Here is a 22,734-nt window from a genome sequence, read left to right as displayed (position 1 = left end):
CAAGTCTGACACTGGGCTGACCGTGGAGCAGGGGCGGAGGCTGACAGAGAGGCCTCCGCCTTGCGGGAGCCACACGAGGAGCGGGAGTGGCCGGGCCTCCCTTCCGCGCTTGAGCGAGCGCCGGGTGATGGCGATGGTGATGGCGGCAGTCGCTCGGACAGCTCCGGTTGAGCTGCCCTCGGAGAGGTGAGATGGGGGAAGGGTGGCGGTGAGGGCTGGGGTTTTACGCCCACCCTTTCAGGATCTCTTCCCAAGCAACCGTATTCGGCCCCTTGAACTGATCGAGCTCCTCAGGACAGGGTTAGAGACAGACCTTGTCAAGCCTTTATTCTTCACACCCTTGGTGCCCTCACTTTGTCATTTCTGTAGTAATAAAGGATGGATTGTTTCTTTATTGCGACTCTAGATAAATAATGCTTAAGAGAGTTTCCTATTTAGTTCCGACCCAAAGTTTACCAAACTGCTTCTAGATCTACAAGAAGAGTTCTAATTTATATTGTTAAAGGTTTCTGATCATCATTGTAGTCCATAACATCCTGTGCTAAGTCAGGTCTTGGCCCGTTAAGTTTATGCTTTTCTTGTTTCTTCACGTTCTCCATATTAGTAAATTGGTCTCTGTTGAACATTATGATTTTCGGGAATAATCAGGGAGTCTCACGAAATTTTTGTGGCATCCACTGTACAGTTTCAGTCAGATTTATTTTTATCACCGGAGAAATCTACCTCTGTTCTTCAATCTAGATTCCTTCTAAAAAGTTGCAAGCTTAGTTATTACTCAAACCAATGGTATTCTTAGTATGGTGGCATTTTGTATGGCATTTCTAAGAACTAGGGTTAGATACTAGAAATAGATACTCAGATTTGTATATGAATAAAAAGGAAGAGTAGTTGGCTCAAGTAGAACCTGAGATTCTTGTTAATTTTCCACAAGACTAAAGGTTCCTGAGATGATGGCTTCTGAGTAACTTAGTTTTATTTTGAAACTATTCAGTTTTTAGCTGGACCAATGTATAATTCTTTTGCCCAGGTAACTGGACAATAAAAATTATTAGGTACATCTCGAGGTTCAAGTTGAGCTGATACTCATTTATATATTGAATATATAATAATGAGATTTCAAAGTAATGCTTTTCTGAGCTCAATATTCAGAAACTTGCAAATGGGAACAAGAGTTATAGCTATAACTATTTTAGACATAGTGTCTGTAATACCATTTGATTTTGAAACTATGAATGGTGTCAGCACACCTGCCCATTCTCTCTGCCCTAGCAACCAGCCATTATTCACAGGTTAAGATATTTCCTTTGCTGATTTCATGGGTATGAATAAGCTTAAGCCTGATGATTAAACAGTTCTAATTTTTAATTTTAACTCTAACCTGTTGCATGACCTTGAGTGTGAGTGTGTGTCTTTACTTTCCTGAAGGTCGAATTTCTCACCTCTAAAATAGATACTTGGTGCCGGGCGGTGATGGCACATGCCTTTAATCCCAGCACTTGGGAGGCAGAGGCAGGTGGATTTCTGAGTTCGAGGCCAGCCTGGTCTACAGAGTGAGTTCCAGGACAGCCAGGGCTACACAGAGAAACCCTGTCTCAGAAACAAACAAACAAACAAACAAAATAGATACTTGGTTCCACCAAATAACTGAAGTGCACAGAAGATATTCATGGATATCTAAAACTGTTAAGGCCTCATGTTATTAGTTAGGCACTTTAAGTATTTAGTGGTTTTGTTTAAAGTGAGGTTAGCCTGTAAAACCTTCAAATGCCAAATGCATCCAAAACTGTGACTGTTGCCTTCAGTAAGCTTATGAGCATGTTGAGGGCGATCGATTTTAAGCAACATGTACAGGATGATAAAGTAATGAAACTTGCATAACTAAAGTACTGCATTGCAAGATTGTCAGGTTATATATAATAACAACATTTAAAAAATAAATCAGTGTGCCTGTAATTCTCATATGAGCAACAAAATTTCTCAAATGAATTATTTATTGCCAGTGCATATCTCATTGGTGTGGGTATCTGAATGAACTAAAAACAATGCCAAGATCAGAGATTCCATTTCACTGAAGTTTAGTTTGTGCTGCTATGACCACTTTAATACTCTGAAGTTCACAAATAGTGTTGGTCTCAAGGACAATAGGTTGAGAAAACATAGATATATTAGTATTCTATCAAAGATCATATTATATATAAATAATGTTATATGATCCTACACAGTTATCTAAGAGACTGTAGCAGTTTGCCTTCAGAAGAGTTTTTTAATATTATTTATTTTATTTATATGAGTACACTGTAACTGTCTTCAGACACACCAGAAGAGGGCATCATATCTCATTACAGATGATTGTGAGCCGCCATATGGTTGCTGGGAATTGAACTCAGGACCTCTGGAAGAGCAGTCAGTGCTTTTAACTGCTGAGCCATCTCTTCAGCCCTTTTTTTTTTTAATTTTATTTTTAATTATAAAAATGTGTATGGTAGGGGTATTTGTGAGTATAGTGCCTACAGAGGCCAGAAGAGGGCAGAAGAGGGGATTTGAATCCCCTCTGCAAGATGTGGATTCTGGGAGCTGAATTTGGGTCCTTTGCCAGCACAGCAAGTATTTGTAACTACCAAACCATCTTTCCAATCCAGCCCCTAAAATGTCTTTTTAATAGAATATATACTTGGTATAAGAACAATTTTTATACTGGGCAGTGGTGGCGCACGCCTTTAATCCCAGCACAGGAGAAGCAGAGACAGGCAGATTTCTGAGTTTCTCTGTAGGCCAGCCTGGTCTACAGAGTGAGTTCCAGGACAGCCAGGGCTACACAGAGAAACCCTGTCTCGAAAAAAAAAAAAAAGAACCATTTTTTAGGTGAGGCTGGAAAAGAGGATAACAACAGCTAAGGAGAACCAGGTATTGAAAAAGGTAACATGTTTTTAATCTTTCTTTGAATGAATAACATATTTGTGCTGGGAGTAAGTAATACTTGCATAAACCCAATAAGGAATAAAGGAGATATAGTAAAAGTCTGCCTGCTCTTAGCCGCCTAGTTACTCTAGCTGAAAACAGCTGGTATTTGCTCCTTTTATTACATTGTCAGTACTAGATTGACTTTGAACATAGCAAGATGAGTATTATCAATTTTTAATATAATTTCACACATTGCATTTTTATCATATTCATCATGTCACTATTCCCCCTAACTCTTCCCAGGCCCACTACCCTGCTTAATAAGCTACCACTGTCCAATTTGTGTTGCCGGTCTACTCAGGAGTATAGGGCCATCCACTGGGACATGGTTGCCTCATCCGTTAGGAAATCTGATTCTACCTCCCCTAGAAGCCATCACCTGTCAGAAGGTTCTCAGAAATACCTCTCCACTCCATGCTAGAATGTCAACTGGCTTGATCTTGTGAGTTCATCGATTTGATGGTCCTCTTGCATCTGAAAGACAGTTTCACTTCAGTTCTCCCCAATCTCTGGCTCTTAAGATCTTTCTCTTTACCTTCCACAATGGTCCCTTAGTTTTAGGGTGCATGTGATTTGAATGCCCCATTATTGGCTGAACACTGCATTGACATTAGTCTTTATACTTTGATCAATCCAGAATTTTTATGTTAACTACCATCCACTGTACAAAGAAACGTCTCTGATAAGTTCTGAGAGATATACATATCTATTGGTAGAGGTAAGAATTGAGAAGGCAGTTCCACACTATGCCCGTTTAGCAAAATAGTAGTCATGGTTGACCCCTGGGGCCGCTTAGTGGTTTTGCTGTTGTTTTATTGAAATAGTCTTACTTTGTGGCCCAGGCTGGCTAGAGCTCAACTAGGTAGAGTAGGCTGGCCTTGGACTCAGAGCTCAGCCTTCCCATCCTTCACAAGTGCTATAATTAAAAACATTCTCCATCACACCTGATAATATTCAGGGTTTTATAGGTGGAAAAGTAAACTCAGAAATGTTCTGATGCACCAGAGTCACATACCTTCTGTGTCAGACTCCAGCTGTTTCTCTTATCCAAAGCAGGCTGCACTACTACCTCTAGATAAAGCTCTTGCCATAGAAGTCAGAATTTAGTAAAACAGATTATGACAGATATTGGTCTCAGACTGCTGTAGTCTAAGTTGACCTTAAATTGGATATTCTATTTCACACACTTAAGTCCTGGAATTAGAGGTTTGTGCTACCACACATAACTTTTAAAATTAAAACTTAAAAAAAATTAAATCTAGATTCATATTTTACTAGTATTTGGGGGAAATGTGTTAACCTACCTTAAATGTAATCATATAAAATTATTATAAACTAGTAGAAAGTATAATCTATAGCTTTTTTTCTTTGCATTTAAAAAAAAAAAAAAAAAGCTTAGCGTGGTGGCGGCACCTTTAATTCCAGCACTCAGGAGGCAAACACAGGTGGCTATCTTTGATCTTTGATCTTTGAGTTTCAGGCCAGTCTGGTCTACATAGTTCCAGTACAGTCAGGACTACGTAAAGAGACTCTGACACCCACCTTCCCAAAAAGCAAGCAGGCAAAAAAACCTCTTAACTAGTATTTTTGTTTAAATCTTGATTAAGTTAGCTTAAGGGACTGTAAATTGGGGAGCAGACCAGAGAGATGGCTCAGAAGTTGAGTTCAATTCCCAGGATAAGATATGTAAGCTAAACATCCATACACACAAAATAAAATAAAATATATTTTTTAAAGAAACTATAAGAATTTTATCACTGAAAATTTATTTTCACTCAATATTTTTAAGGAATTTGAAACTTTAAAGCTTTGAGGCTGGAGAGATGGCTCAACAGCTAAGAGCATTTGCTGTTCTTTTAGAAGACCAGGATTCAAGTCCCAACACCGACATCTGATGGCTTACTATTCCAGAAGATGTGAAACCCTCTTCTGGCTTCTGGGAGTACTTTCACACATGTGGTACTCAGTCACAGACACATAAGAAAATCTTAAACAAACAAATAAATAAATCAAGCTTGTTTAAAGGAATACATTTAACTAAAGTGTAATGTGTTTTGTGCTTTTGGTATTTTAGAAATACTGGATTTTTTTGTGTTTTGTTGACTCGGGCTCCCGTGTAGTGCAGCTGACCTTGAACTCCTGATAGCCCTACATCCACCTACAATCCTAAGTGCTAGGGTTGCAGGCATTTACTACCATGCCTATTACATGTTAGATTTTCACGGTATGTTTTTGTGCAGTTTCTAGCCTTAAGTATATGTAGCCATTGGTGCCTCTTTTTCCTTTTCCTTTTCTTTTTAAATTTTTGCCACGTGTTTGCCTCATTTTTAGAAAAGTCCTCAGTAATATTTATTTTTATTAATCTCAATAAATGTTGTTTTCATACATTTAGTTATGACTGTATAAAACTGTGTCCTGATTTTACAAATGAGAAAATTGGGTTAGATTAGAGTTATACTTTTTGGTGTTTTTGCAGTGTTGTAGATTGAACTCAGAGCCTCATGCATGCTACATCAGTTCTTTACCAGTGATCTATACCCCCTTTCTTAAACTTATTTATACCCTATACTATCTTGTAATTAAAAATTACAAATTAGGAGGAAAATACATGTATTCAATTTATTCCATAAAGTGTTTTAATAGCATAGCTTAACTATTGTTTCCTAAGACTCTGTTGCTCTTCCTTTGAGGAGGCCAAGTTTTGCTGGTGGTTAGGACTGGGGGCCAGGGTTGAGTGCTTCCATATTCTTGATCTCTTATTCAAGAATTTGAAATCAAAGCTCACACAGATTTGTGAAAATGGCAAGGAAACAATTTAAACAAAGCAATAGAAAACATCTTTTTTTTTTTTTTTGGTTTTTCAAGACAGGGTTTCTCTGTGTAGTCCTGGCTGTCCTGGAACTCACTCTGTAGACCAGGCTGGCCTCGAACTCAGAAATCCGTCTGCCTCTGCCTCCCAAGTGCTGGGATTAAAGGTGTGCGACACCACCGCCGGGCAATAGAAAACATCTTATTGTACTGTTAGAGAGCAGGGGTCTCATGAGCCAAGGCACCCAACAGCCCCAGTCATTGTTTAGGGCTTCCTTCCATGGGTTCAGCAAAAAGAAGAAGTTGTTTCAAGGGCTACGGTGGGGTGATTTCCTGGTTTGATTGATAGATTAGTTGTTTATAAATCATTTTTTACTGTTGCTTCTTTCCATAATACATCTGATTTTAATAAAATGCACACCCAAGTGTGCATAGACACAAGAGAGAGTAAATAGGAGATTCTCTAAAAATTAACTTGATACAGTTTTGCTTTATTACACTTGCAGCTAAAGTCAGTTTACACTGGATCAGAACCAGGATATACGCAAATACATCTGAATAGAAACTGTTCCTTGGTCCTTATGGGAAGAGAAACCTGCATCACTGATGGCTAATTGGGAAAAGGTGTAGGTATAGGTTGATGAAGGTTGGGGTCCTATGCTGTTGCTAGCAGGTTGCTTGGTGCATTGTTCAGAGAAGGGTATGTTCACAGTACCTGCAAAAAGGGCTTGGCTGCTAAGTGCATTAACAGAAGATGGGGGTGTGTGTAACACAAACCCAGGTAGAGTCCCAGGTCTGAACCATTTCCCTGGGCATACCTAGATCACGTATACTTCCAGCCATTAGTGTTCTGGTTGACATTTATTCTAGAGTAGCTGACTTCAGTTGATAAATGATTTTATCTTTAGTTCATAAGTTCATGGAGTGTACATTATTTTAATGTTTTCCAAATTCTGTTCTATAAAAGGTATTTTTGGTAAATACAGGAATCTGCGCTTTAAGCAGATTTCTTTATGGAAGGGCCACTGAAAAGCTTTGTTAATGTGCATGGTAGTCTTTCAGAAGGTTTTCTCAAACTTGTTTAACAAGGAGACAACCACCCTTTTTTTTCAAGAATGAGTATTTGTGTCAAATTATTTTATTTTGACAAATACTAACTATATATTTATGGAATACAATGTAATTTTGATGGACATATGCATAATGATTCATTCTAAACTTTTTTGTAGTAAGAAAATTAAAGCTTATCTTAGCATACATTTAAATATACATTACTGTTAATAGTTTTTACCATGCAGTATGATTAAGCACTGGAACTTCTTCCTACACAGAATTTTAGAGCTATTGTGGAATTTTTTCAAGCTCTGCTTGGAAAAGAGAGTGGAAGGAGTGGGGGAAGGGCAAAGGAGAAGACTGGATTTAATGTTGTGTTTGAGGGTTTCCTTTTTGTTTCTTTGGGTTTTTTGTCTTTTGTTTTTTTGAATTATCATCCAGTTTGTCCTTGTGAGCCCTAGCTAACTCTTTAAAGGATATACTTTTAAGTGCTTAGTAGAAATTTAACATTTTTTTGTTAGAAAATTTTAAAAAATAATTTACAAGTGAAAAAAAACTAGAGAATGAAAAGCTTTTTTTTTCATCTCAAAAATTTTTTTCCATGTACAACCTGTTTTTATTTTTAATTTTTTGATGTAATATTCCAAGGAATTCCTCTGAAGTCTGCTATCCAGCAAATTCCATTAGTGAAGCCCAAATGTTTATTCATCATTTAACTTAAATATCAAGCAATAATTTGGAGTATAATCTGGAGTATAATTTGGTGGAGTTTGGGGCAGGTGGTTGCAGGGTATTACACTTTTTTTTTTTTTTTGGAAAAGTCACAACACTGAATTTCTATCATAATAATAATGTATTTATGAATTATTTATTATGTTGAATTACCCTTTAGATCATCAAATTTATTTTAGGTTAGTACTGGAAATTAGAATTCTAGTCTTAAGTGTGTATCAGCATCATAGGCATAAGTAGTTCAATGAATAATTTATATAACACATCAAACATTCTCTATTATCCGACAGTAAAGAAAATACAAATTAGTTTTCCAGATGTTTAACCCTTTCCTTATTAACTTTTATTTTCTGTAAAACTCTTGAGTTAAAATTATCTTCCTATCCGGGCAGTGGTGGCACACGCCTTTAATCCCAGCACTTGGGAAGCAGAGGCAGGCGGATTTCTGAGTTCGAGGCTAGCCTGGTCTACAGAGTTCCAGGACATCCAGAGCTATATAGAGAAACCCTGTCTTAAAAAAACCAAAAAAAATAAAAATAAAAATAAAAAAAAAATTATCTTCCTAGCTTTACTCAATAAAAATATTAGTTAAGTCTTTTGTTAGTGAAATTAGCAGGTGGACACTGATTTTTTTTTTTTTTTTCTCCACTCACCCCTTCCTTTCTCTTGCTCTAGCTCCTCTTGCTCTGGCCCTGCTCGCTTCAGCCACTGATTTTTCTCGTCACTGTCATGCCAGTTGAATGTGGAAATTTGCTTTCCTGAAGTGGTGCTTACATAAACTTACTTTTTAAACATTTGCCTCTTGCTCATTAAGAAATAATGGCTTTCTTTTTAAATGTCATTGTTGATTCCCCAGGGCTGTGTATAACATGGCTCCCTTCATAAAAAATTAATATTGAATCAGGATCCAAAGCAGCTTCTCCCAAATGATTCTCTTCTTTAAAAAAGAAAAAGAGGAGGGGGAGTTTCTCTAGAGCTGTTAACCATCTCCAGTTTGTTAACATGTCTCCAAGTCCTGCTGTGATTTTTTTTAAACTGCACAAAATTGGTGATAAAGTCTCCCAATCACTCTATATCTCTTCTTCCTCTATACAAAGTTTGGTTTCAAGTCCAGGCATTTATTTGGGGTAGAACAATTAACCATACATGCATGAAGCCTTGGGTTCTAGCCAGCAGCCTTGTAAGAAGTAATGATCAGGACAGTAGAAGAAACTGAAAAAAATGAATGACTGGGTATTTAGAGCTGTGTTAGTGTTCTATTGCTGTGAAAAGACACCATGACCATAGCAACTCTTATAAAAGAAAGCTTTTAATTGGGGCTGGCTTATAGTTACAGAGATTTAGTTCATTATCATCATGGTAGGGAACATGGCATCCTTCAGCTATTCTTGATGCTGGAGAATAGCTGAGAGTTCTACATCTGGATCCATTGGCAGGAAGAGAGGAAGTCCACTGGAACCTGGCTTGGCCTTTTGAACCCTCAAAGCCCACCCCCAGTGACACACTTCCTCCAGTAAGACCACACCTCCTGTACTAGCTGTTTTTGTTTGTCAGCTTGACACAAGCTGGAGTTATCACGGATAAAGGAGGCTCCCTTGAGGAAATGCCTCCATGAGATCCAGCTGTAAGGCATTTTCTCAATTAGTGATCAAAGGTGGGAGGGCCCATTGTGGGTGGTGCCACCCCTGGCTGGTAGTCCTGGGTTCTATAAGCAAACAAGCTGAGCAAGCCAAGGGAAGCAAACCAGTAAGAAACATCCCTCCATGGCCTCTTCATCAGCTCCTGCTTCCTGACCTGCTTGAGTTCTGGTCCTGACTTCATTTGGTGATGAACAGCAATGTGGAAGTGTAAACCGAATAAACCATTTTCTGCCCAGCTTGCTTCTTGGTCATGATGTTTTGTGCAGGAATAGAAACCCCAACTAAGACACCTCCTAATCATTCTTTTTTAAAATAATGCTATTCTCTACTGACTTAGCATTCAAATATATGATCTTATGGGGTGTTTTTATTCAAACCACCACAGGAACCATGTTATTGAGAACAGTATGGCTGAATTTGTATGTTCTTAGGAATTTGGAGCTAGGTGTGGTAATGCACAACTTTAATTCCAACACTTGGGAGGCAAAGGCAGCAGATCTCTGTGAGTTCAGGGGTAACCTGGTCTACATAGTAAGTTCCACGCTATCCAGAGTTAGTGAGAGTGTCTCAAATATAAATACTTTTAAATGAATTTGGGGTAGTAGGGATGTGCCTCATTAAAAGAGCATGTGTGAAACCTCGGTTGGATCCCAAACACCCACAAGTCTGATGAGACTTGTGAAAAATCCCTTCCCATGTCTTTAAATGGGAAGATACAAGAGGTTTTTTGTTACTGTTTCAACAAGACAATACATTGTTTGCTTTGAGTGTTTGAGGTAGGGCTATATAAGATAGCCCTGGCTGACTTCAGACTTACTCTGTACCCAAAGATAAGCTTCAACTCCTGATCCTCCTGCCTCTACCTCCCAAACACTGGGAGTCCATTTGTGCCACCATGTGCAGCTCACATGATGACTTGTTTCTCTTTTTATGCAGTGGAGGACTATTGTGGTAAATTTCTGACCCAAACACGTCTGGTCAAGGAAAACACAACTCAGTATTTATGATTATAAACCGCAAGCTTTGGATTGGGCAGATTTACCATTGTACTACTCTATTCCCCAGCTATGAGAGCCCTTAAAACCTGCGGTTTTCTAAGCCATGTTCTTCTCCTCCTCCTTGTCCTTCCACCAATGGCTCCAACTGCTCCAAAGGCTCCTCTCCTCGCCTCTCCCCTGGCAACTTCCTCTTCTAACTCCTTCTCTTCTGACTCCTCCCCTAAGCCTTTTTCTCCACCTCCCCTTCTACTGCCCAATCACTGGCTCTAGCCTTTATTTTACAAATTCAATTGGACAGAAGGTTCACAAGATTCACTCCTCCTCTGCAGCCCCTCCCAGGAGTGGAAATACCATGAAAACAAAAGGCTGGGGCTCTCCACAACAGAGGACATTCTGAATATCTTTTGCAGCATGACCTGGACATCCCAACTATCTTTTTCTGATATGATCTTACTGCAGCAAGGGCTTTTCCAGCAGTTAAGAGGTTACCTATGCTATGAACTAAATTATTAAAATTCTGTCTGCTTAGTAGCTTTGGAGAGTCACTCGTTAGCTCAGTAAAAAATGAAATTAAAACACTAGCCATAGTATAAAGATTCTTTTACTTCAAATACTACAATCCAAAAATCCATTCCCTCATACAGACAGTTGAGTACACAGTAGGACATGAAGCAGGCTGGCCTGACTCTTCTGCGTTTGGGGACTCAAAGGTACCATCAAGGGTAGCATCAGGCAAATTTCCATATAACCAATTTCTTATATTTTAATTTCTAGGAAACAAAACATTTCAATGTAAATGTTGTACATTGAAAACTGTAACAGTTGCATGATACTCTGGACCGTTGATAGAGCAAAAATCACTTTATAAAATTAGGATTTCTAGTCTGACATGAAACCTTCCTATAATTTTAGCATTCGGGAGGCAGGAGGATTAAGAAGTGAATACCATCTGGGCTACTTAGTAAAAAAGGGTTAGGGGTGTAATTCCGTGGTAGAGAGCTTCCCTACAAAGAACAAAGCCCTGAGTTCAACCTCCAGAACTCAGGGTTGGGGGGGGGGGGGAGGGATGAGTGTGACTCCTCAGAGTTGTCATCTAATCTTGCTCTATCATTCTTTTGGTGGCCTTCTCAAACATTGATCTATTTCCCACCAAGATCTCTGACCTGCTGTGTGTCTTGTGTGTCTGTTGGCCGGCTGCATTCTCAGCTCGCCCCATCAAGAGACTTCCTTTTATCTGCTCGGCAGAGCGCCTCCTCTCCTAGTTCCGTATCTTCTTGATTTAGACTTTACATTCCACTTTTAGAGATCATCCTATGTATTATAAAGTAAAATTATTGATAAATATGAAATTTGATTTTGTCCTCTTCTCCTGTTCGATGGTTTGGCTAGTTTTCCTTTAAAGAAACTCACAGCTGGCTTTGCAGTGTTATTGAGAACCATTTTATCAGTAGTCCTTTCCAATGCTTTCCTTCTCAGATTTACTTCAACATAAGTGTAGTCTCCCTTGGGACCAGAAGTGTTTTAAATTTTGTTTGTTTTCTCAGATTTTGGAATTTTTATACATATATAATGAGATGTCTTGGAAATGAGCCCAAGTCTAAGAAATTCATTCATGTTTTATATATACATTATACATATAACATGATAGTAATTTCACACAGCATTTTTAATGTGCTCATGTTTTGCCTGCAGCCAACTACGTGGTCAGGTGTGAGATCTTCCACTGGTGACAGCATGCAACACTTTAAAAGTATTTGAGAATTTATATTAGGGATCCTCAAACCATCTTCATTATTTCTAGAATTCTAGGTTTTTAGAATGATAGACTATTTAGCAGGCTCCTTGACTATGGAAACTCATGTCCCTGACTCTGTTCTGAGGGAAAAAAAGTACTGTTGAGTATAATGGCAGTACTAAGTGATGGTGTCACTTGAAAAGTTAGGTAAAGTTAGGATTTAATTTTAAAATGTACTACTTTGAAAATGTATTAGTCTTTGACCACATTACTTGACTGTTGAGATTTTTAATGTTCTAAAATTAAAAAAACAATCATAACTAGCATATCAAGTGACTGATTTTTCTCAAATACAAAATTCAGCTTTCATTTGCAAAATATTTGTAATTATAGGACTGTGACTCTCAATTCCTAGCTTAACTTTTGCTTCACTTAAAAATAAAGTGAGGCTGGAGAGATGACTCAGAAGTTAAAAGATTATTGTTCTTGCAGAGGACCTAGGCTTAGTTTTTAGCACACACATCAGGAGGTTCACAACCGCCATAGCTACAGTTTCAGGGGACCTAATACCTCTAACCTACTCAGGCACCTGCATGCACATGGTACACATAAACACACTGGCACACAAATAGAATTGAAAATGACTAAAAGAAATTTAGAAATAGTTATATAAATTCATTATAAATTCTAGTATGTGTAGCCAAGGAATGCCCTGTAGAAATGTACCTGCTTATTTTCAAGTGGTCAAGAATGTAAGAGTATTATGTGAGTAAAATACTTCTAAAAGCTATGTAGATTGATCGTGATGTAACCACTTATTGAGATAAATTGGCAAAACTCATTTAAGTATTTATTTGGCATTCCTATCGCTCAGTGGTAATTATTTACTTAATAAGTTGTAAAAACTTTACAACTTAAACTTGTTCTTGTTTGAATCAGTAGAAATGGAAACAAGAAAAGAAACAATACAGGGTACTAGTTTTCAACCACTAGCTCATAGATTTGTAATTATTTTTTCTTATAAAGAAATTCACTGGTCTGTTGTGAAATAAGAAAAATTAAGTGAAAGTCAGATAAAATGACACATGCCTGAAATTCTACCACAGAGTTAGGGTCAGGAGAAGTTTAAGGCCAGCCTGGGCCACATAGAGATTTCCAGGTTGGACAAGGCTACATTACAAGATGCTGTCTCAGAAAACCAGTAAGAGAAAAATAAGGAAAGAAGAAATAGACATAAGGTATACTGTAAAATTAGGAATTTTTTTCTGTCCAAGCTTGTATTATAGCTGAAAGAGGACACATACTGAAAATTAGCTATGACAAAGGAATCCATTATGTTGCCTCCATGGTACTAGACAATATTATCCCAGTATGATGGAGCCATACATTACAGTGGAGACAAGAGCCCTGGGGCTACCTTACAGCATGGCCAGTCCTCTTGCATGTACTAGTTAGGCTTTTCACCTCATGTCCAGATAAGGCTTAACATGAAGTGTAGCATGGGCAAACAGTTGCTAATGACTTCCTTTTTTTCTTTTTCTTAGATCCGTCCAGAAAGTGCCCAGAAGAAACTTCCTCTCAAAAAAGCTGAAAACACAGTATTTATAACACTGGAAATTATAAAGGATTTGTTTAAAATGGCTGAAAACAATAGTAAAAATGTAGATGTACGGCCTAAAACAAGTCGAAGTAGAAGTGCTGACAGGAAGGATGGTTATGTGTGGAGTGGAAAGAAGTTGTCTTGGTCCAAAAAGAGTGAGAATTGTTCTGAATCTGAAGCCATAGGTACTGTTGAGAATGTTGAAATTCCTCTAAGGAGCCAAGAAAAGAAGCTTAGCTGTTCGTCCATTGAGTTGGACTTAGATCATTCCTGTGGGCATAGATTTTTAGGCCGATCCCTTAAACAGAAACTACAAGATGCCGTAGGGCAGTGTTTTCCAATAAAGAATTGTAGTGGTCGACACTCTCCAGGGCTTCCATCTAAAAGAAAGATTCATATCAGTGAACTCATGTTAGATAAGTGCCCTTTCCCACCTCGATCAGATTTAGCCTTTAGGTGGCATTTTATTAAACGACACACTGTTCCTATAAGTCCCAATTCAGATGAATGGGTGAGTGCAGACCTATCTGAGAGTAAAATGAGAGATGCTCAGCTGAAACGAAGAAACACAGAAGACGACATATCCTGTTTCTCACATACCAGTGTCCAGCCTTGTGTCATAACTACCAACAGTGCTTCGTGTACAGGTGGTCACATAACTGGTTCTATGATGAACTTGGTCACAAATAATAGCATAGAAGACAGTGATATGGATTCAGAGGATGAAATTATAACACTGTGCACAAGTTCCAGAAAAAGGAACAAGCCCAGGTGGGAAATGGACGATGAACTCCTGCAGTTGGAGGCACCTCCTAAGTTCCACACCCAGATCGATTACGTCCACTGCCTTGTTCCAGACCTCCTTCAGATCAGTAACAATCCGTGCTACTGGGGTGTGATGGATAAGTATGCAGCCGAAGCTCTGCTGGAAGGGAAGCCAGAGGGTACCTTTTTACTTCGAGATTCAGCACAGGAAGATTATTTATTCTCTGTTAGTTTTAGGCGCTATAGTCGTTCTCTTCACGCTAGAATTGAACAGTGGAATCATAACTTTAGCTTTGATGCCCATGATCCTTGTGTCTTCCATTCTCCTGATATTACTGGGCTCCTAGAACATTATAAGGACCCAAGTGCCTGTATGTTCTTTGAGCCACTTTTATCCACTCCGTTAATCCGGACTTTCCCCTTTTCCTTGCAGCACATTTGCAGAACAGTTATTTGTAATTGTACGACTTATGATGGCATCGATGCCCTTCCAATTCCTTCTCCTATGAAATTGTATCTGAAGGAATACCATTATAAATCAAAAGTTAGGTTACTCAGGATTGATGTGCCAGAGCAACAGTGATGCAGAGAGGTTAGAATGTCAGCCTGCATACATATTTTCATTTCATATTTTATTTTTCTTATGCCTCTTTGAATTTTTGTACAAAGGCAGTTGGAATCCAAAATAAAATTGTGCCCTAAGTTTTAATTTCAGATCAATTTATTTTTTTTATGATACACTTGTTATATATTTTAAGCAGGTGTTTGGTTTTTGTTTTTAACCATGTAAATTGTATACTTTTTCCCTTAATTTACATATGGTCCATGCATATTTACAATTTCAAGGCATTACATATACATTTGAATATTCTGTATTTTTTTAAATAATCTTTTGTTCTTTTCTACATGTGAAATATTTTGCTAATCTATGCTATCAGTATTCTTGTGACAGGATATGACAGAATAGTTACCTATCCTCTTTTCATTTTGAAGATGTTCAGTAAAGATGAGTGTTATAATCAATCCATTATAATGTAATTGACTTTTGTAACTTGCCAATAGGAATGTTAAACAACAAAATGATTTAAAATGAAACAATGTATTTTTATTTTACATATTAACTAAAACAAGTTTGTTTGTTTGTTTGTTTGTTAGTTATTCTAGCCAATGACGAAAGAGAATGTTATGTTCTAGAGGTGTATTTGTTCTGCAGTTTGGCAGGATCAGCAGTTAATCCAAACACAGCATCCCCTCAACTTGGAGGTAAATGTAACTTGTGTTCCTTTCTTACTGGAAGCTTTACAAAGCAAAATAGCAGTATTAGAAGCTTGGAGTTGCTAAAGCAACTGGAGTTTTCTCTATTGATTTATAGACTGTTGCATCTGCTTAGCTCTTTTTTAGGAACTCTGTTTCCCAGGGGAAAATACATAGTTTCTAAACATCTCCTGTATCCACCAGTAACAAAAACCTGAAGAGTTTCTCATTATTTTAAATTGAACTTAAATAAATATACAAACAAAAACATGGCTCAATATTTAGGAAGCTTAATATTGCTTTTGGTATTTACATCCTAAATAATCATTTCTGTCTTCAGAACTAACATGTATTTTATGTGGCATGGCAATAGTTCCATGACATGAGGTCACTCACAATCCTAGAGTAACTGGACAGTGGAGGGGTGCCCTGTTTCTCTCTTCAGTGACTGACCTTGACAGAATGTCCAGTTTTTCTTGTGGTGAGCTATCTGCCTCTTTTAAATATTGTACTAATTATTCTACTTATCTTTTTCTGTGTGTGACAGTGTCTCTCCATGTAGCCTAGGCTGACCTCACATTTGAGCTCCTTCTGCCTGAATCTCGGTATTACCTGTTTGACCCACCATGAACAGCTAGTAATAGATAGATTTCTCCTTTTCTTCTTCCTTCCTTCCTTCCTTCCTTCCTTCCTGCCTGCCTTCTTTCTTTTCTCTTTTTCTTTGTTATTGTTGTTGCTATTTGCTTGGCTTGGTTGTTTAGTTGGTTGGATTTTGTTTTTTTTTTTTTTTTAAACAGGGTTTCTCTGTGTAATTTGAAAACAGGGTCTCTCTGTGTAATCCTGGCTCTCCTGTAGCTTGCTGAGTAGACCAGGCTGTCATCAAACTCAGAGAAATACTACTGCCTTTGCCTCCCAAGTACTGTATTAAAGGCATCTGACACCATGTCTGACAACATGTATGGCTAGTAATTCTTCCCTCTCTCTCTTTCTTTTTTTTTTTTTTTTTTTTTGATAATGTATTTCTTGATGTTAATTCAGCTGTATTAGAAAATTTACTCCAACCTGATTGAAAGAACATTAACTCATACATTTCTGAGTTAGAACAAATGTTTCTTGTTGGCATGGTGATGCATGCCTCTAATCCTAGCACTTGAACCACCCCCGCCCCCCAAAAAACTAATAGCTTTAAATTTTTCAACAATTACAAAGTTAAAATGAAAAAATCTTTTACCATTCTCTTCTAGAATTTTTTTCTTAGTGGTCTAAAGATAGCATGATCCCTGTGAGAGGTAGCCACTCGAGCTTTAGCTCTCAGAGTTGGAATGAGGCTCAGGCTGTGAACACCAGTGTCAGGGTAACTAAGTGTCTAAAGATGATGCTGACTGACCTTTGCTGACAGGAGACAGTCCCACTACCTCACTTTGTTGCGGCACTTTTGTAGTTACTGAGATGCTCTTCTTACTAACCAGTATAACGTTTCCTAAGTGTCCATCTTTGGTGAAAGAAAATCTATAGTGTAGTAAGACTCTACTCATAAGTACAGCTCTATATCAGAATTTGATAAAACCTTCTGTTTCTGTGAAACAATTATTTTTAACATTTTTCTTTTAAAAGTAACTTTTTATCAGTACAGAACTATCTAAGGGAAGACTAGCTTATGAATATTCTGTTAAAAGGTAGTTTTATAAAGAAAAGTGAAATACCGTGTCTTTTATAGTGGTAAAACTAGTATTTATATGAAAGTCAAAATCAATAGCTTTTAATATACTTCAGACTGATTCCTTATGATATATTTTCTCTGGCTTTTTTATTCTTTTCAATTTTAAGATATTAACAACTGTTAATATTTTCAAAATACTGCCATATGTGTAGCTTTGAAATGTGTATTAAATGAGGACAAGAGAGAGACTTGTATACTCTGAAATGCTTTGTATCTTTCCTTTGGTACTTACTACAATAAAAAGAAATTTGGAAAGTAGAGATATATAAAGACTTGGGAAGAGAATTTAATGTGAAGGAAAGAGAAGAGTGACAAAAAAATAGGGATTGGAATTTAGAGAAATTATCCACATTCACTGTATTCTTGTGATGAACATCAATATTCAAAAACTAACCCATAAAAAGTTTAAAATATATTTACTGAGTTAAATAGCTAAAATGCAACTAATTTATGCTAAATTAGCATAAATAAATTTTAAGAAGTATTCAAGGAAGGCTAAATTAAATGAAAATGTTAAAACTCTTAAGTTGAATTTTGGAACATTTGAATAGTATTAATTCCAGTTGAAAACATGTCTAGTGCAGGGCTTGATGCCCACATTTGGGAGACAGAGGTAGGTGGGTCCCTCGGAGTTGAATGTCAACCTGGTCCACATCATGAGTTTCAGGCCAGCCAGGGCTAGTAGTGAGACCCTGTCTCAAAACAAAAACAAAAGAAGGAAGAAAGAAAAGCCATTGAAAGAAAAGCAGTTGGTATGGTGGAAACGTGTAGAATTTATTTGTGAGAGAGGATGGAGCTAAAAAGAAACAAGATAAAATATTAAAATTAAGAATTTAGGCATTACCTCAGGGAAAAAGCCTTGACAGCAAAAGGGAACCACTTTATTGCTAATAGTGTGTCTGGATCAGACGCCAACTACTCTGGGAATCATCCAGCACAACCAGGAAGTCAGCTTGACGTCTCCATTTCTCTTAAGGCTTTTTAGGACAGGCCCTTCTGCTCTTGTTAAACCTGCATCTTGAGTCGTACTATGATTACTGAAATATGCTCAATGGATTCTTTTTTAAAGTTTCCTTGGGTGTTTTTTCTATGAAAAGTTATATGTGATTTTTCTGATACATAACCATGTCAATGGTCTAAATAATTAATGGAGGGGATATGTTCATTTAAAGAGGATCTGGTAGGAACATTAAAGGAAGCTTTTAGTCAGCCTGTGGCTAGATTTATTGATTTGGTAAGCAAACCTGTATTCTTTGCTGACTTTCAGCTAATGGCTAACTCTGATCAAAGAATGGCTTTCGCTTAAGGCCTTGACTTATTATAAATAAGATTAAGAATGTCTTAGTAATTAGCAGTCCTTTAAAACATGGAGCAAATGTGCAAATAGGACTCATCTTTTTTGTAATAAAAACACATAAGCCTTCATCACTTATTCATGAGCTAAAGCCATTAAAATAAATCAAATTATCAACTTCCAATCTCTGAAGTTTGGATTGTTTTATAGATCCATGTAATAGAGTACTTCTTTCCTGTGAAACTGATGCTTTGAGATCTCTCACCCTCTTTTCATTAAAAGTATTTGTCACTTTTAACTATAATCACAATCCAGTAGGCAACTATAGTTTTATTTTGGCAGAGCAAATTTCACATAGTCCATACTTAATTATAAGACAATCCTGGAGACAAAACAATGGTTAAAATAGCCTAGTTAGCCAGGTGTGGTGGCACAGGCCTTTAGTCCCATCACTTGGGTGGCAGATGCAAGTGGATCTCTGTCAGTTCCAGGCTAAGGTTACATCCTGTCTTGAGAAAAGAGAAGAAGGAGGAAGAAGAGGAGGGGGGGGGAGGAGGAGGAGGAGGAGGAGGAGGAAGAAGAAGAAGAAGAAGAAGAAGAAGAAGAAGAAGAAGAAGAAGAAGAAGAAGAAGAAGAAGAAGAAGAAGAAGAAGAAGAAGAAGAAGAAATAGAAATGTAAAGTAATGGCTATCCAGTGGAAAATGGAAAAGACAAAGTTTGTTTGTTTTAGAACAAAACTTCAAGATAGTGTGTCTATTTTATAATTTTGAATGGGTTGCTCAATCCTAAATCCTTTGTCTTCATTTTCTGTGAAATATAGGTAATGGTACTGTCCCTTGGTCTCCTGAATGTTCATTCAGTAAAATGTGTCCCCTGGATCATAGTTGAAAGTAATTGCTGAGTAGCTATTCAGTACTAGTTGAGAATGACACATTTTTAAAATAGCATCTTTGTGGGGCATACAAAATCATATTCTCTAGTCTGTAATAAGCTTTCTTGACTTGCTCTGACAATGGAGATAATAGAGCAATTTGGGTTTATGGTTTAAACACCACAATTAGATAATTGCAGTTTCCTCCTGCTTTTCATAAGATCTGTGTGAACTGATGTTTGTCTTATTTGGAAAGCTGATCACATTTGCAGGAAATACAGATCATTTTTGCCATGGTTATAAATCAAATCTAAGCTTTCAGACTTAGGAGTCCTGGTGTAAAACTCAAGAAAGTTTATTTAAATTATGCTGGCTTTGCTAGAATTGGATACATTTGTATGAGCCATGTATGAACTATATACACTTGAAGATCAGAGTTTAATGATTTCACACAACAATGTTGTCAGTCATGGTGTGTAACCCATAATGTTTCTTTTCACTTTGTCATCTTGACAAATATTTCTGTGGATCTAAATTTTTGATCTGAATAAATTTTCGCTTAATAAAAATCTTAATATATGAAATTCAAAGGCATCGTTTTTAAAGATTTGTGTGCATGTGTTAAATTCAGGAGCATAGCATGATATGATACATTTGTGAAAGTCAAAGGAGGGCTGATTCTCTTGTGGCTTGACTTTGAGGTTTAGCCTCTCAGCCTCCAACTGTAGGCATACTGGAGTTACGACTGCTGGCCACAGTGCCTAGGTTTTCACATGGGTTTAAGTGATCAAACTCAGGTGGTCAGGATTTTTTGGCAAGGCCCTTTACCTGCTCATCCAAAACCTTGATCCCAGCCTTGTGGTTTGTTTTTCAGTTCTTATATTGGGAGCTATGGGGTGGGGGGAGCATGGGAGGATTAGCAGGTGTAAGGTCAAAGGACAATTTGTGGAGTTTCTTATCTTTTATCTTCATTCCAAGGATCAAACTCCAGTTGTCAAACTTGTACAGCAAGCACTTTAACCTGCTGAGCTACGTTTTAAGCCAGTGTTTTTTTTTTTTTTTTACCCCCACCTCTGAATGAAAGTGAGGACATGACCACTTCTTGGTATGGCTGAGGGGAGAGGTTTTATTGTAGATATGAGGGAGAAAACAGCCAGCAGCATCTGAAAGGGTCCAGACTGAATAGGGCTATGAGGGGTGGGTGGGAAGGAAGAGTGTGGGGGAGATAAAGAGAACAGACAAGAGCAGGCCAGATTAGGAGAGTGCTCAGTGAAAATAAAGTCATAGAGGTCAGAGGTTAGATAGGTTTGCTGTAGCAGGTGGGGTGAGAAGTGCTGGGTGAGACCACAGGTACTTGTCCCAGGTTTCTTTGGGACCTGACATAAATTGAAATGTCAAAAGTCTAGAAAGGAAAAAACTGAAAAAAAAAATATGAACACATACACACATATATAGATTTTGCTTTTTGGTACATCAGTTTTGAGTCTCCCAGAAACAGAAGCCAATCGCAAAAACCAACAACTCTTTAAGAAAGCATTGGTTTCTCAACCTTCCTAATGCTATGACCCTTTAATACCGCTCCTCATGTTGTGGTGACCCCCAAACCTAAAATTAGTTCATGGCTACTTCATAACTCTATTTTTGCTACTGTTATGAATAATAATGTAAATATCTGATATTTGACCCCTGTGAAAGAGTGGACTTCTAAAGGGTTCATGAACCATAGGTTAAGAACCACTATTCTCAATTTAAAACTTAAAGGGAATAAGAGATAGCTTATTCTGGAGCCATTTTAAATGACAATGGCCCTAGAACACAAATTTAGGTTACCTCAAATTCTGTCCCAACATGGAACCAGTATCATTGGTTTTACAGAACAGAGAATGTCATAAATCAAGGCAAAGTTTAAAACAACTAGTGGATACTTTGGAGGATAGGTACATCAAGATAGCTTTCCTACAGATCTAAGACATTATCTGACGACATTCTTAGCTTTTGGATTGGCAGAAGCTAGTTGCCTGTTAATAGATTCTAAAAGGTTTTTAATCTTATTGCCACAAAATGTTAATTTTGACACAAAGGTGGCTGTTCTAGAGGGCTAGCACTAGCCCAAAATAAGGTAATTAGCCTCTGGATCTGTAATATTCCAATCTTCCCACAGTATTGAAATTCTAACTAGCCACTCAGTCTCTGCAGACAGATTGCTTTAAAGATTTTCACTCGCAAGACCTTTAAAAAGACTTCCCTTTTCCCTCATCTCTTTACCCTCAATTTTAGCTGGACTTCCGACAGTCAGCCTGGAGCCTGTCTGCAAAAACTTCTGAACATAAGGAATCCAAAATCTGCCTCGAGCCTCTAGGTTGCGGTGAGCATCACCAGGCAGGGGCGTTTCCTTTGGGTCCTGAACTCAGGAAGCAGGGAAACATTCCCGCGCTCCACCCGGAGGAAACAGCCCAGGCTCCAGGAGCCACGCGGCCCTGCCTGCAGTTTCGTGGCCAGCCAGCTGGAGGCGCAGTGCAGCTGGGCGGGGCGGGCGGAAATAACGGGCGGCGGGGCCGGCCTCCGTGCTTCCTTTTCCGGTGCCAGGAGGAGCCGTGTCGCTGCCGCCTCGGTCCATCAGGCCTCCCGCGGTTCTCCATTGCCCGTTTCTCTGGACTCTCCGCCGCCACTGTGCCGCGCCTAGGACTCGGATCCTGCCGGGTGAGTCCTCTCGGGTGCCTGCGGTGGGGTGCGAGGCTTGCGGGAGACGATGCGAAGACGCGGGGTCCCTGGGGGCCTGGCGGTTCTAGAGCTTTCGATGGGGAGGGTCCACCGGGAACCAGGCGACCGAGGGATCTAGTGTCGCATCCGTCGGGTTCTGGGGTGCCCACGTCATGCCAGACTTGGACAGGGGTAGGGAGGGAGCGAGCGACCCTCCCCCACATCCCGCCGGCGTGACCGGCTGGGGGCTGGTTCGCTCCGGTTGATCCCGGATTCCCTTTGTTCCCTTAACCCTAAAGGGCAGCTTGTTTGGCACCCCTTGCCTTATGCCCCTCCACCGCTATCCTAGCCACTAATTTCTAATAAAAAACGGCAGTGTAGGAGCCCCGAATCCTTATAAGAAGGTCTGGCCCCTGATAATTCTGTGTGACAAGGTTCTTGCTGTTCGTTTTACCCACCCATTCGTTAAATGACTACCCGGGACAGAAGGTGCCATGGGATGAGTGACGTTCTCCTTTGAAGGATTTGGGCTCAGCTAGAGCGCTTGAACCATTTTTTTCTCCCTGCCTTGAAAACCGAAAGTAATGTTTTCACTAATCCTAA

General features: G+C 38.6%; 2 protein-coding genes across 3 annotated transcripts in view; both read left to right on the top strand.

The window, feature by feature from the left end:
• Positions 1–44: 44 nt before the first annotated feature.
• On the top strand, positions 45–20,015 carry Socs4 (suppressor of cytokine signaling 4). Its single transcript, XM_034498778.2, has 2 exons — positions 45–186; positions 13,472–20,015. The coding sequence occupies exon 2, from the start codon at positions 13,565–13,567 to the stop codon at positions 14,873–14,875; it is 1,311 nt and encodes a 436-aa protein (XP_034354669.1). The 5' UTR covers positions 45–186; positions 13,472–13,564; the 3' UTR covers positions 14,876–20,015.
• The window catches only part of Mapk1ip1l (mitogen-activated protein kinase 1 interacting protein 1 like), a 32,295-nt gene continuing 24,980 nt past the window's right edge, over positions 15,420–22,734 (top strand). The window contains exons 1-2 of one of the 2 annotated variants that reach the window (XM_034497729.2): positions 15,420–15,555; positions 21,709–22,131. The gene's annotated coding sequence lies outside the window, so the exon portion shown is untranslated. Of the gene's footprint in view, positions 15,556–21,708; positions 22,132–22,734 lie in introns of those variants that run through there. The other variant, XM_034497730.2, reaches the window with a different exon arrangement.

This window comes from Arvicanthis niloticus, chromosome 3 (assembly GCF_011762505.2).
Source record: "Arvicanthis niloticus isolate mArvNil1 chromosome 3, mArvNil1.pat.X, whole genome shotgun sequence".
Taxonomy (NCBI): Eukaryota; Metazoa; Chordata; class Mammalia; order Rodentia; family Muridae; genus Arvicanthis; species Arvicanthis niloticus.
This window is presented reverse-complemented; position numbering and strand designations above follow the sequence as displayed.

Excerpts from the sequence above, each read along its gene's own strand:
- Socs4 (XM_034498778.2), top strand. The coding sequence starts at position 13,565 with ATGGCTGAAAACAATAGTAAAAATGTAGATGTACGGCCTAAAACAAGT.